Source organism: Falco cherrug, chromosome 6, assembly GCF_023634085.1.
Source record: "Falco cherrug isolate bFalChe1 chromosome 6, bFalChe1.pri, whole genome shotgun sequence".
Classification (NCBI taxonomy): Eukaryota; Metazoa; Chordata; class Aves; order Falconiformes; family Falconidae; genus Falco; species Falco cherrug.
Genome location: NC_073702.1, coordinates 7,224,311 through 7,239,882, shown reverse-complemented (window position 1 = coordinate 7,239,882; position 15,572 = coordinate 7,224,311). Strand labels below are relative to the sequence as shown.

Sequence of the window (15,572 nt, the reverse complement as noted above, 5' to 3'; positions counted from 1 at the left end):
ACAGAAGATTTACTCCATCAATAGTTTTACAAATGTTCATGCCTGGAATTGAGCACCATTGAGCCACAGCATTACCTTTGAGAACCTTCCCTGGTCTGACTGTTTTGTGGAACGTGGGAAAAAGCCTCTCAGTCAACCACATTAATTTGGTCTGTAACATTTTAACATAGCTAAATGAGAAGCTGTGTATCTAGAAACTTCCTGTTTTGATCACACACTGAGTCATTTTATTTCAGAAATACTCAGAACTACTAGGGAGCACACTAGAGAATATAACCTAGAAGTGAGATTCCCATATATGCACCAGATAAAAAAAGAGATCCTTTTTTTATAGACAGGAGCAACCTCTACTCATAGAATTCAGGAAATACTACTACTATTTTACAGCAAAACTATCACTGAAATGGTGCCTCTAGTTCTAAAAACCATTGTTCAAGGGGAAGGCAAAAGGACATTTTTAAAATCAGAGAGCATAATCATTCCATAACACATTTATTACATAAAAACCTGTGTAAAAGTGCCACTCATCTATATACAAATGCCAACTGTGACTGTCTTGTATTTACAGATCCCTCCAGCTGTACACAATTTACATGATTTGTTTGATACATTTATATCTTTAGAATGATAAGATATGAAATTGCAGGTTTCCTCTATACTCAGCTTTCTTCTGTCCAGGTTTATATTTTGGTTGCAATATGAATAATAACAGCAGGTTTGTTTCTGTTTTCTCAAGAGTTTCTCATAGGTAGGTATTTTTCAAGAATACGAATTTTGGAAGGCTGGTACCAGTTCTTATGTATGACAAAGTAATTTGGGGAAATGCAGTAAGCTAACTAGCACAAGTTAAAGAACTGAGCTTGAATTTGCACCTCAGCTGTTCTGGATTCAGTCTTCCACCATGGATGCCTGTCATTCCTCCAGAGGAGTCAGAACTGCCAGCCCAGTCATGCTCATTGACCTATTTAGGGCAAGTGTGAGAACTGTTACATTCCTGCATTTAGATACTTGTAGGAAGTTAAGGGAAAAAATATTCCGAAGAAAAGCATGCAGGAAATAACTTGAAATAGCAGCCCACAAGTCCCTGAAGTGTGGCAGACGAAGGAGTAGCTGCCCCGCGTTTCTCTCTTGTGCATTGTTCAATATTTAAATGTCTGTATTTGACAGTTATAGGAATAAAGAATGGCTTCAGAGACACACTTGCAAAAAAGTGAACTGACCGTCACGATTCATCCATACCTTAATGGCATAGATGTATATATATACACACATCTGAGACCAGACAGCTATTTAACCATGTCTACCCAGGGCAACAGGATTGTGTGTCCAGCTGCTTTGAAGCCATCATCACAGCTGTAGCCAGAGTAACTCCTGGCACCTGGGCAATCCTGATGGCTGGTTTGTGGCCGCTGTCCTGGTGCTCAGAGCACCAAGATGCCTTCTGCTAGAAGCTGCCTATCTAAAAAGTCCTTTCACTACCAGCTTTCACTACCAGCTGTCTGGGCTTTTCCGTGTTGTGTGGAAGTACTGTTTGGAAAAGTTGGATGCTTTCTACCTAAGCTGACATATATGGTCAATGGTTTATGTTTAAATGGTAATACACAATTAATCATTCCAAAATCAACACAACTGGCCTTTGCCAGTATTGAATTTGCACATGCAGTCAGTCCAGGATTGTTCTGGCAGCCCTGAACTTGTCAAAGCCTCTCTTGTAAGGTACCAAATAAACACAGTTCTCATTCCTCTGTTAAGCATCCGTTATTAGATTAAGATTTTTATGGTCAGAAGAAATCCTTTCACCACTGGTTTGACTTCTATATAACATGAGCCATCACTCTTCCTAGATTCCATTCCTGCTCTGGCTGAATAATAGCATTTTAACCAAACCACGTCTCGTCTATGACCCTCGGACACTAAAAGTATTGCCTCGAAATCATCGATAGAGATACTAAACATTGCAGAGCTGAAAAAAACCCCCTGAAATACCATAAAACCACAACTATTTTATTATTCCTCACAGAAATATATGTTTTAAATCACATTCTTTTAGTAACACAGGAGGCCTGCTTTGTTTTTTCATTGGTCCAGTTTCTTAAAAGGAACATTATCAATTCAAATGTGTTACTGAAGGTAAAAAATAAGTCAGCCAAAAATCTGCAAACTCGCTTTAACATTAGATTACATTTGTTTTTAATAAGCCCATTCCAAGCAATAGCTATTTTACCCTCAATTCTTGATGAGTCAAACTTTCTGATTTTACTTAACTCTTTATCTAAGGTTACAGCACCAGGACCACTGTATTTTAAATAACAGTCTTAACTTTAATCCATTCTTCCTGAACCTCTCAGTTCATCCCAGATATAATAAAAACCCCAGTATTTACTCCCCAGCCAGCTCAGCATGGTCCAGAAAGCTTTTACCAGAGGTTTTTTTTAAAAAAGAACTGGCCAAAGCTTTATTTTGACATTCTGATTTAAGGATCTTGACAAATTTTTAAAGCTTTGGTTTAACATATTAATTTGCTGTTAACAAAATGGAAAAAAAAGACTTCTTGCCATGATAGATAAAACTGACATTTTAAAAATATCTACCACGTTTATACTGACAATCTATTACTTCCACAGTATTATAAGTACTACCATTAAGGTAAAGCATCAGGAACAACAGAAAATCTCATTCTTACTGTTCACAATTAATACGGATTAAGTTTCTTTTCTTTAGTGTCTTTTGCTTTTTTATTGCCTGTAAACCCAGTCTTTTAACTTGGTTTCTATTATTGGGTTTTGCTGTTCGGTTGGGGTTTTTAAACTGACAGTTTTCACATCCCTGTAAGCTAGGGTGATTTTTAACCAACAGGCTTGCCTCAATGTTGTTTATTTTGTGAGAGTTTAATAGCATGTTTTAAGTAGCAAACAATCATTATTCATATTGTAACATTTAAACATTTTCCCTTGACTTGGCTTAAGTATTTCCATTCCTTAAACCATCCTGCTTACAGTGCTGAGTACATGTGTTTCGGGTAGGTCTCCATTAAGTTGTAGCTGCCTGTACCTTGACAACCATTTCTTTTTCTTCTGCAGTTTGTATCTTTAACCATTTCAAGGTGATTAACCTTTACCTCTATAACGCTAGATGAATGCCCAGAATACAGAGATTGCATCACCTCAGGATTTCCTACAACACTTTCATACTGAGACTAGTGCCTGAGGATGTTTTACTTGGGTTGAAATGCCACCTAAGAAGCACCATCCTCACACTTGAAACATGCACGGCTACTGGGTAAGGCATTTTTAGTGAGACTGTGACTGTCTGTAGTAAATAACTAATGGTACTCCAAATAACATTTTAAATGCTTTGGATAAAAACGTCCTATCAGCAATTACTTGCCTCCAATGTGCCAATGCCTTACAAAACAGGTATGTTATTTTTGGCAGTAGTCAACAGCACTTCTCTGGACTCTCAGTCTCACACTGATTACATGGAGTAATTTACTAGTTTAGTCACGCAAGTCTTTCTACTAAGTCCATTCTTACCCATAAACAATTAGTTTCCATTTCTCTTGCTTATTATCTAGGCAACTGTACAAAAATGCTTTGCTTCTCTTCTCTTTCCTTTGTTTTATAAGTAGCAGGATAATACGCCAGCTAATAATCCCTCTGCTAACACTAATGGTAATAAGGCTTTTAATAATCATCAGAAATCAAGTGAGTTGCTCCTCAGAGTTTCTGTTTTGAGTCCTGTATACAGCAAAACAACACAGGATGAGAATTTGTGAAGGTTTTTTTGCAATCTGCTTTAGAGTAAGACTTAATTTTCTAGAGAATTTGCAGGTTGTGCACAACTGTATTATAGTTGCCAAAAATACGTTTTAAAACTTATTTTAAAGAGGCCCCCACAGAATGGGAGAAGGAACTAATCTAAATGGAAAACATCTGCACATTTAAAAAAACACGTTCAGCATAATTACTATTTATATGTGCTCAAGATATGAGTGATTTCTATTGTATCTTATTATGGAAAACCCTGGTCAGAGTAAGAAAATCTAGCATAAAAATACAGTTATTTGTCCAAGAGGTTTAGATTTTAAGATAAGGAATTGCAGTGCAATTCCACAGCAGCTTGACCTAATACATCAGCTTAGCCAGAAAAATGTGATTGCTTTTCAGTCGTTTCAGTTTTCTGCAGTGGCTCACCACCTGGTTACATGAACACCAGCATTAGGGAGGGGACACGGGTATGCTGCTGGGTGACCGGGAGGGTGTTAGAAGGCAGAAATTAATAGAGCTGGTGCCCTAGGATCCCTGACTTTGAAGTAGCCAGGGAACTACACCCACAGTCCCATTAATTAACACTATCAGGCCCATGTAATCTCTTCAGTCAAGGGGTACAGCAATAAAGTCCCACCTGTTCATAACCCAGCAGCAGAATTCAGAGGTCTCATTCCCAGTTACAGCTGTTGAATAAATGCTTAAGCATCTGAGCAACCAGTTCCTACTGGAAAAAAAGCCACCAAACATCTACGTTTCGAAATGTAGTCTAGCACAACCCTGCAAGAGCAATTGTGCTGCCTCTGGACTCGACCATAACCTAACCATGATGCACAGCCTTGATTTCTCTCATGCTGCCGACTCCTCCTCACCCCTGCAAAAACCCAGATGAGCATAAACGGCACTGATACGTAAGCTAATATAATTCCTTGCATCTGCTACAGCACTGGAAAAAAACAACAAAAATAACTCTTTACTCAACCCCCCATTCATTCAAACTTAGTTTAAGGTCTCTGGTACCAGTAAATTTAGCTGGGTATTTTAGGCTGTTGGCCAGCACACGTATGTCTGAGCTCGATACGCGCCAGGGCAGACACAAAAAGCAGCCCGGCAGAAGCAGTCCTGTGCTGCCCTGCTAACTGCCGTGCTGCCTGGGGACTCAAACAGGCTCAGCCTCTAACTGCACTGTACAACTGAACTGAAGCAGTTCGTAATACGGTTGTAAAATCAGAAGTCATATTCTAAAGAGAAACAACAAAAAGGCATTCTCCTGATCCGAAGGCAGGTGTTTCAGAGCATCAACAAACCCCAGCTCACATGATTTTTATGCATCTTGTAATACTTTAGGTTTGCCACTCTTTCATACGCATTGAACTCATTGCTTAGTCACAAGAAGAGTGACATGAGAGTTGAGCTACTGGTATGGGTAAGCTTGTTTAGCTATTTGTGTGTGTAAGATATCTTTCCAGAAAATAACGTGCTATGAAAAACTGAAAATTACAATTAAATTCAAGCAAAAAAGCAAAATTTAAAGCCTACTGCAGTATCAGAATACAATTACCTGCCTAGAAACATTCAGTAACAGATTAAAGAACCAGCCCAGCTGCTCAAACCAGAAATAAAAACACTTTATAGCTAATGAGACTTGTATGTGATTTGGTATGGCTACGCGCTACAGTGGTCAGATACATCTCACAAAGAAGTTTGCTTTCGGAAGCGGGGTCTTGGGGGATAAAGAGAGGGTAGCAGGCTATTCCGCCGTTCATTAATGCTTTCATGATGTATTGTCTAAGCTATCCCGGCTGGGCAGGGGTGGAGGTGTGTGTATAAAGCTGAAGATGCACACACCCAACCCAACAATCCAGAAGTCCCAGCTAAATTTACTGGTACAGGAATGCTTTATTTACTTATAATACACATAAACCTCTGATACATTTGTCATGCACAAAGTTTAATACTTGCATCATTTATAATATAACATTTGTTTACTTCTGCTAAAGCACAATGATATTGCTGGTGATAGTTAATTTGACATCATTCAGAGTCACTAATTCAAGTATTCTTTCAGAAAAAAAAGAAGGAAGAACAGGGGCCAAGTAATTAACTAGTAATCCCGGGAGCCCTGGAAACAACAGAGCCAATGTTCAACAACTTTAAATCTCTGCACTTCACACAAATGGGAAGCCAAGTTAAAGAGGGCAAGGTCCACTTACTTGAAGCACTAGGACCTCATTTGGGGAAAACTCATAACATTGCAGTGCTTTCTATAGCTAAAGTCAACGTACAACTGAAGTACATAGACTCACATTCCCAGCACAGATCAGGCTATAGCTTCAAGCTGTTCACCAAAATGAGGGGCACAGTCAGAATTCCCATCTGAAGTCACTGCAGAGGAATTCTGCAGCAGAAGTGGAGAAAGAATGCTGCCTTAAATTGAACTTTTAACTCTATTGTCCCCATCTTCTTGAAATCTAATTTCCCTTACCGCTTTTTAATGTGTACAATTATGCAGCACGTTTTTACAGACAACTGCGTCCTTAAATTACTTGAGCCTTACCAATCTACACTGTGCATTAGGATGAGTGTATTTGTACTGTCCATTAGGTTGATACCTTTTGCATAGGAGTTTTCAGTTTGCACATAACCAAAGGCGGTACCATAACACAGAAAAACAACCTTTTACTATTCAACTTTTATGTACTTCCCTTCAAAAAGCTAACGCTCACTACACCCCAGAAAAGTATTTACCTCGTTATCTGTTCCCACATCCAACATCACTGGTAGACACTCATTAGGTTTTACTCCTCCACATGCCGTATAAAGTGCCAGTTTACCAACAGGAATGCCCATTCCATAACAGCCAAGGTCTCCCAGACCAAGAATACGCTCTCCATCTGTCACCACAATAGCCTGGAGAAAGAAACAAAAGCACTGTAAAAATCACTTCTTTCTTTCTATGTACTAAGTATTCCTTTCTATGTACTAAGTATTCCATTATCTTCTTACCATCATTTTTTTGATTTTTTTATATGAGTTTTAACAGGTACCAAAAAAAAATCAATAGGACAACAAAGGCCCAGAACAGTTTTATTGTATTTTGTGGCAGTTGTTACACTCTTTTAGACTCTTGCTTCATTGGAAAAGGGACTTTCATATAAGTTTTTTAAGAATACACAGGAGAAATATTTAGTATTACATTACAAGGGAACTGGCATTGTTCCCTCTTACATTTTTCTGTCAACAGTATGAGAACAGAATAGGAAGGGAAAGGAAGTTATCCACAAAAAAAGAAGAACCCCAGACTCCTGGGTTTTGTCATGGCTGTTTTCAGCAGAACCTGAGCCAGCCACTCCTGCTGGCCTTTGACAGGGCCGTCTACAGCCACCTCGTTCTTACCCTTCAAAGATGTATTTCTTCTTCCCTTGAGCAAATAACACACTCCATCATACTTATACATATGAGGAAGTATGTGTTTTCATTGACAGAAATACAATAACTCAGCAAACCCCACAAAACTGTCTGTGCTATAAAGGAAGGGTTTTCGTAGTACAGGATAGAAGTGGTCAGTATGGCAAGCAGCTGACAACACACTAATCTCCTTGTCAAACTCTGTGAAAAACCATTTTAGTTGGAAATTTAGTATTTTTTGTGAGAAAGCCCATCAGGTATCATGCGTGGAGAACTATTAACCCAAACGCTAGAAGGGGTCGCCAAGAGATCTCGTGGAGTGTCCGCCCTTGGAAATCAAAACCCACAGGCTGGACAGAGCCCTGAGCAACCTGCCCTGGCTGACCTTGCTTGAGCAGGAAGGATGGACTAGATGATCTCCAGAGGTGCCTTCCTACCTCAACCACTCTGTGATTCCCCGAAACGCAGAAAAACAATCAGGGTTTTTTTTCAAAGGATAATATTCAATGTAATTGACGGATTAATCAGTATAGGATGCCTATACCTAAACAAACAAGGTTTTAAAGCCCTCAAAGTTTGGCTGCAATGGCGTTTCTTTAAAAAAAGAGCTAAGAAATCACCAAAATCTAATTGATAAAAAGCTTATAAAAACATCTTAACCAAGTTGCCTTGGGTGCAGAAAGATGTCAGCTTTGTCATGCAACTAAAACTGAACTTACCTTGATAATATTTTCTGGCCAGGACTTAAGCAATGTAGCAATGTGTCCTCGGTCATGGATAGTAATAAAAAGACCTCTGCAAATAAAAAAATACTTTTCATATAAGCAGGCAATTAAATATTTCAGTATAAATCTATTAAATAATAAATTAACTCTACGCAAATGTTTGCAAAGTACATAGATTCAGTTCAATAGTAAGTGCTCGATTTTGTGTGAATGAGTAAATTAAACGTCTGCATTTAGTATTAGTCAGAGAACATGTCACTCAGTAAAGCTCCACTGACCAGCAAGAGCCTGTAAGAGTCATTTCTGAAAATTGCCAAGTTTGATTTTAAAGCTTACTGAGCACTTGATGTGTTCAAATGTGTTTGTTAATTGTCCCAGACCACAAAACATGTTCATCGTATGACAGTGATCACTAGTGCCCCAGCCATCCTAACTTTCACAGACAAGAACAGGCCTAAGTTTTAATCTATGAGCAAAACCGTCCTTTGTCATTCGATAAAATAATTTAAGAGCATTCAGTGTCAGAAAACAGTCCATTACTTCTCTCTTTGATTTGAAAGCATGCAGCACATGCTACAGTGATGAGCCTACCAAATTTTTACTTTGAAGAGCGTTTGTAAGTTGGCCTTTAGTTCCATCAGTACAGAAGAGTATAAAACAAAATGACAGAAAAGTGTAATTCTCATTTCATTTTTTATTTATTATAGAAGAAAAATCAATACAGTATCTTATCCTACTCTTCAGCATTTCATTCTTCATTTATTTTACTTGACATGCAGACATACATCCAGGTCCACTCAGACTGAATTCCATTTCTTATCTACGTTGCTCATGCGAGATAGTGGGAAAATATTCTCCCGCTACATTCACTCTCAAAAACCATGAAGAAAACATCAATGAAGAAGTGCATGCCAAAGATGCTTTCCTGTCATTAAACTATGCATTAGTAAGTATAAGGAGTTGTCATCTGGAATTATTCTAAAGGATTTCATCCATGTATTATAAAAATTATAACGTAAAAATCAGAGAAGAATACTGAAAATTAAATTAAATCTAAGTCTATTATAATATATCCCATCTCACAGAAGTGGGTACATGACCATGTGCACCTAAATAAAACTAGTAACTCAGGGAAATGCTTATCAGATATGACCACAAGTATTCCAAGTCAAGCAAAAAATATCCTGCAGCCTTAAAAAGTATATTAGTCAAGACACCAAAATTACTCCAAACATTATATTTCATTTCATATGTTTATATATTTCATACATATTAGATTATATATGTATTTGTACATATAAATTATCACATATTCTATATTGTTAATGTTGAATTTTATAGTGAATGCCACATTTAAGTGTCTTCCTCCCCTCTTTCATGTCAAAAATAGACAACATAAATTATTATTTTGGACAAAAGGCAGTGTAAGAGACACTGCAATTAACCAAAGTATTTCTTAATCTTAAAGCTAATGATTCAGAAAGAGAAACCACAACCTCAGGTAGCTAATTAAATAAAAACTGGCATGCTCTAAAAGGGAACATACATATGCACTGTATAAAGGAAAAAAAAAATAATCAGCCATTTCTGGTCAGATATTTTTAACTGTTCAAATTTCATTTTATGCATTTCCCCCTAGAACTGGGAATTCTCTGATCCTGCCATTCCCAATTAATTCCTCTTCTGTGCCTATTCCCTTTGCTCAGAACAAACATACCAGATGATTACATCAGTTGTTTCTTAATAAGTAATGCCTGTCAGCAGACTAATTCTTACACCCCAGCGGAAATGACCATCCTCAGGGGCAGGAGGGTTAATATTTACAGCACTTTTCAGAAGTTGTGGTATTTACAACATAGAAGCATTTCTATTTGTGAGCCAGCTACCTGAAAAAAGATGGCCCTAACAGTGAAACGCCATAAAGCAGCAAAGCAAAATAAATGTGGATGCTTCCTTTCTCATGTGTTGTACAGTGAGACACTTTATAAAACATTGTGTAAACTGTCAAATCATTAAATACAGCTTAGCAAAATTGCTAGCCTCGGAGACAGTCAGTTGTGAGAGACGAGCATGTGAAAGGAAAGGAAGAAACGAAGAGCGCAGGAGGAAAGCCACCTAGAGCCATCACCCCTCTCCTTGCCCCCACCCTCCAATTCACACTGGCCTAATAGATTTGTGTTAAATGAAGCAAGATTTTGTATTGATTTTCTGAAGAGCTGGAGCTCAGCCCAGCGTGGTTAAATGACCTCTTCCTTGCAAGCTAAGGAGAGAGGTCTCCATGAATAAAATCCCCGGCAGAGAAAAATAAAGGCAGGGTGGCTACTCCAGAAGGAATTTTTGTTAAAACATTTGTAAGGACCTTTGAATAAGCTTTGAGAGCGTATTTCAGAAATCTGTCCAAGCAGGATCACATTCAAACTACAATGAAAAATAGGGGCTGAAGTGTAAACACTCATGTCAAAAGCATTTCACTCCCCTCCTTCGCCCCTTCCCTCCATTCTTTCTGTAGATTAATGACACGTTTCTGGACAAATGGCCCTGAGTGAGAAGATAACCCTAGATTTAAGGGCACAGAATAAGAGGTAAGAATCTTTTATTCTTTTATCTGGATCTATTTTCATCATCTCTCATTCCCTTAGTTAAAGCACTTTTCTCCTTTAAGGTGTCCTCCGCGAGAAGCTGCACCAAGTTGCAAGAGGAACCCCAGCTTGCAACGGTGTCAGCCACAAGAATATTCAACCTACGTTACTAAGACTGAACTTGCTGGCAATTCTACCTGCAGACAACCACCAAAAGGCAGCATTATGTATTTTTAATTTTTCATGAGGTCATGCTATGTTCAGGAAAGGCACCAACCCATGAGGTTATTACAAGTGGGACAGGGTGACACAAGCTGACAAGGTAGCCAACCATTAGCTACCTAGCAGACATTATAGTTCTTTTTGGCTGGCATAGCACAGCCGTGAGAAGCGTCAAGAAAGAGGCAAGCTACACAATTTCATTTGGATTATGTATTTCAGTCCAGAAATAAGACAAAATTATACACTTGAGTATAATCTTAGTAATAATTGCTGTCATGGCAGTGACGCAGACCCTGCTCTGCTGGATGCAGAGCAAGAGACAGCCCATGTGATGTGCATCTTGTCTGACACAGTGCTTCAGGATGGGGCTGCTACTGCACATGGGCAAGTAACATTTCAGCACATGGAGAAAGAAGCAAGATACAGAAAATATTGCTTAAATATAGGGTTTTGTTTAAAAATAATAATAAAAAAAAAGATGAGGAAAAATATGCTGCTTGTTTTTCAGCATGCACATATTCAAATATCTGACAAAGCCATCTCATGGGAAAGTGGGCTTAAGTTGTCCTGTACACACTTGCAGAGCAGCCCAGCTTGGCAAGCTCACTGTAAAAGCAAGCATAGGTTTTTACGACATGGTACAGTCCTTTCTATTTAAACTGACAACTCTGTTACACATATCTTTTCTTAAAAGCCAACAAAATGAGACCTGCTGAGGCTTAAAAGGCCAATAAGCAAAATGTGACTTGAAAATTACTTGAAGCTTGCAGCAGCAGATTAGTCTTCAAATTAATGTGTTCATTTTGAACCTAGCACAATGCAGATCAACGTGGAACCTGCCTGAGCACATAATGCAGAAGGGCTCATCTTCAGTCACTTTGGCCCTTCAGCCTCCAGTTCAGCACTGGTTTATACCCGTCTAGCCAAAGGGATCACTTCTACCTATGCCCACTTGAAACAGTCAGACAATATACGAAACTTCAGCAGAGGAATAATTATGTAAAGAATTAACTATGCCACCTTTCTTGTCCCACCACCAGTAAGACCAGAGCCCTGAAGAGTGAGGGGGAACCCAACACTAGGGCACCGAGACCCACCCAACAAAGGGTGGATCTATTTTGTGTCACTGAGCTCACTACATTCTAGCAGATTTTACCAGCTATGTGGAGGTCATTTTGCATCACATAATTTGGCTCTGGTTTATTAGATCACTGATCTATGAAAACAAAGTAAACAGAATTAAATGGCATGCTTGTTTATTATCCTTCAAGGAACTAATGTCCCACCAACAATGTATTTGTCTATTTTCTATTAAAGAACAGTTTAGAAAAATGTGTCATAGTAACAGAAAAATCCTTTCTTTCCTCTTCTTTTAATAACAGGAGGCAATCTAACATGCCTCAGAAAATGCCAAATATTTTTTAATGAAAAAAGTTCAAACTTTTCTCACAACCTTACATGTTCAAAACTGTTATTTGAATTATGAACTGTACATCGAATTACATTAGAAGTGACTTCACTTCCCCAGGCGGCCTACATCAACAAGCTTAACAATAATAATAACAATAAAAAAATCTCAGGGACCAGCCTCAGTCTATTTCTGAGCCTAGACTTCCCCAAACTCCTGCACTTTGTAAGAAAGAGGTAAACTATTTCCCTAGTCCCTGCTGAAATTCCCTCCTATTTTTGTCGAGACTATAAGTGGTACAATACAGACATTGTACTAGAAACTAAGAGTACTTATATCCCCCCCCGCCCCAACGTTCTGCTATTTTTTCACCAAGAAATAACAACATTTCCTATTGTAGCTGTTTAATACGGTATCCCATCATCATATAAAATACACTCAAACTTTTAATTACATCTTACCTTACCAAGTTCCTTTGCATAGTAACATCCATTCCAAGACCTCTGAGGTCTAATAAATACAGCTGGTGGACTGATTTAAGAAATGCAGCTGTTCACGGATTTATTTATTTTTTTACCTTTCCCCCTGTACAGGGGTGAATTTCATTACCTTATAGTGCACAGGCATTTCTTTCAGTAAATAATATAGTTGATGCCGAAATTGCAACTGCTGCTGACCTTCATCCTGAATTCATCAGTATTACAGAAACCTGGGCTTTACATTCTCTAGACATCGCATATTCAACCCATATGCAAACAGAAAAGTTTGTAAGAAGAAAAAAAAAAAAAAAAAAGATTAATTCAAAACCCAATATCAAAAATAGGACAGGAGCATTAAGAAAAGAGTACGTACCGGTAACACCTCTGAAAGCCTGGACATGTACATGAAGCAAGATATAGTCCATAAAACAGGTAAGTACTAGCAGTACATGAAGGACATTGGAGAAGAAAATATTAACTCAGAAAAGACATAAAAGTTTATAAATAAACTGTTGTTTCATGCTTGGCGTATGGTCTCCTAAATGACTGATTATAAATAGTTACCTTTTAGAAGAAAGTGACTTCAAGTATTCTGGAAGAGAGATGCTAACATCTGCCAACTCCAGTTAGCTATACTTAAAAGAATAATGGAAGCCTTATCATAAATTTTAATAGTGACTCAGAAGCCCCATTTGGCACAGGGATGTAAGGAAATAATTAAAATACAGCAAAATACAGTGTTCATAATCACTGTAAACGGGAAATATCGAGGGGTCTCAACAGTCAATCTTCAGCTATAGGAGCAAACCAGGATTAAGTCTTATTTTAAGTCTCCCTTCTGAAAATGCTGTTTTGTGGCACTCCTTACCCAGCCTTGGCCGCCTGGGTAGCACTTTCACATGCCCAAGTCCATCAAAGCTGCTTATCAATCCCTGTTGGTAAGGGCAGTGCTTTAACAGTTACTACAGTTTAAAATAGCATCTACGTAGCAGAGACAAGTAAGTTCAGGGCACTTAAATAACAGTACAGTCTACAAGGTGAATTAGCCTTAAGAGCAGGAAAGTGATGAAACTAACCTGAAAGACAGCAGCTGTAAGCCTGGCATTTGAAAATATGACCGCAGGGGAATAAGGTTTCAGAATAGAAAGGATGGGGTTTGGAAGAGTAAAAGGCACATAACTCCAGTGAGACAAAGATTCAGATGCTCTGGAATCTTTACTATAGGTGTTATTATTTAAAAATAAGTAATAATGATAACGATAGTAATAAAATATTTTTTTAAAAAAAAAGACAGCTAGGGTAGGTAGATTATTTTGGTGCAAGCCTCAGCAAGCTGCAGTGCTCCAGATGCTGCACATCCAAGAATAAAAGTAAATATGGTATCCGCACTATGCTCAGCCCTGCCTAAGAGCTTCGACTGAAGTCCATGCCTCTGCATTGCCCCTTTGACGATGGACACTGCGCACTTCAACGAGCCTCATCCAGGTAGCACTATAGTCAGAAGAGCTGGTCCAAACAACCCCATGGGTTGCAGGAACTCCCAGATGGACTTCCTCTGCCCACACCTTGTGTTTTACTTCCAGCAATCTCCGTTGGCAAAACAATGCAATGCAGCTGGATTGGTGCATTTTCAAATACAGCCAGAGCCGCCCACAGAACCGACTTCAGGTATCAGCACGTTCCTTCCACCACATGTAGGACTGGGGAAGTGGGGAACCCCGGGCTGCTGCTCAATAACTTGCAACACAGAAAGCCATAACGCTCTTGATCCACCTCCGGGCAGGGGACAGATCACACAGACGTTGCCCCACCTGCCCTTCTGCATCTGAAACAGGTTCCAGAGCTTGCATACAGCATATATTTTATAAATTGCAACACAACACAGTGGTGAGAGTAAAAATGGACAAGTTGTCCATAGCAGTACAGACTGAAGGCAAATGAAAAAGGAAAAGAGAAAAAACCTGCACAGAGATGCCATCCTATTAACTTTTCTCCAACAAATCTGGACTCTCCCAGCCCTCCGAGAGCCTGATTTTTGCTGCCAAAGTGTGTAATCTCTACGTTGCTACTTTGAGCATATAAAGACTTTTGCACAAGGAACATTTTTTGCTTGAAACATTCTGCTTTCACTTTGTCAGAATGCCAATCAGGTAAACTCAGATTCTAGACCTGGGCAATGAAGTCAGACCTTTGTACAACAAAAAGCAACCCAATGAAGCAGTTCCCCAACTGCTCTCATTCAACACAAAATACATTCCATTGTTAAAATAACCTGAGCAAAACATTATAAGCCTTACATAGCAAAACTTTAAAACCAATTTTACATGGCACAAGAAGCAATTATAGCTTGTTGCTTTGCTAATAATTCAAAAGTCTCTACTTCATTTTGGAAACCATAACATGGACCTCAAACTAATTCAAATGAAAATTAAGAGTACTTCACAGTAAAAGCAACACTTCATGGACTTTGTCATTGCAGACTTTTTGCATGACTTCTATAAAATACTCATTATTGTATATCTAGATAACATTGTTTTTTAATTAGTCCTTCACCTTCTTCACCTGCAAGAGCACAGCACAGCATTTTGTGATCTTAAATATTCAGACTGTAAAGATGTATTCTTTTCATCCAGCAACAGAGTAGAACTTCTTTATATTCACTTCTTAAAAACATGAATTTGATGATTTAACTATATTCCTAAGGTATCATTCACCTACACAACCAGCTTTTATGTATTGTTCTTAACCACATAACAGCAATTCAATGGGATGTGTTTGTTTGAAAAAGCAGACTTTGAGAAATTGTATAGAGCCAGAGCTGTTTTGCTCCAGAAGCTACTTAAATTCTTCTGACAGTTGCTCAATAAATAACTGCATTAATTACACTCTAATAGACACAAATAGAACTATTTGAAGACTGTGAATGAGAGAATGATTTGCCAGAGCCAGACCCATTCATTTTCAAGACAAAAAATAACCCACTG

At 38.4% G+C, this 15,572-nt stretch overlaps 1 protein-coding gene across 1 annotated transcript in view; it reads right to left on the bottom strand.

Moving 5' to 3' along the window:
- Positions 1-15,572, bottom strand: part of ME1 (malic enzyme 1) — a 185,174-nt gene that overhangs the window by 97,675 nt on the left and 71,927 nt on the right. The window contains exons 4-5 of the mRNA XM_055714270.1: positions 7,895-7,970; positions 6,516-6,677 (exon numbers count right to left, since the gene is read on the bottom strand). Of these exons, the coding sequence (XP_055570245.1) occupies positions 6,516-6,677; positions 7,895-7,970 (238 nt within the window). The remainder of the gene's footprint in view (positions 1-6,515; positions 6,678-7,894; positions 7,971-15,572) is intronic.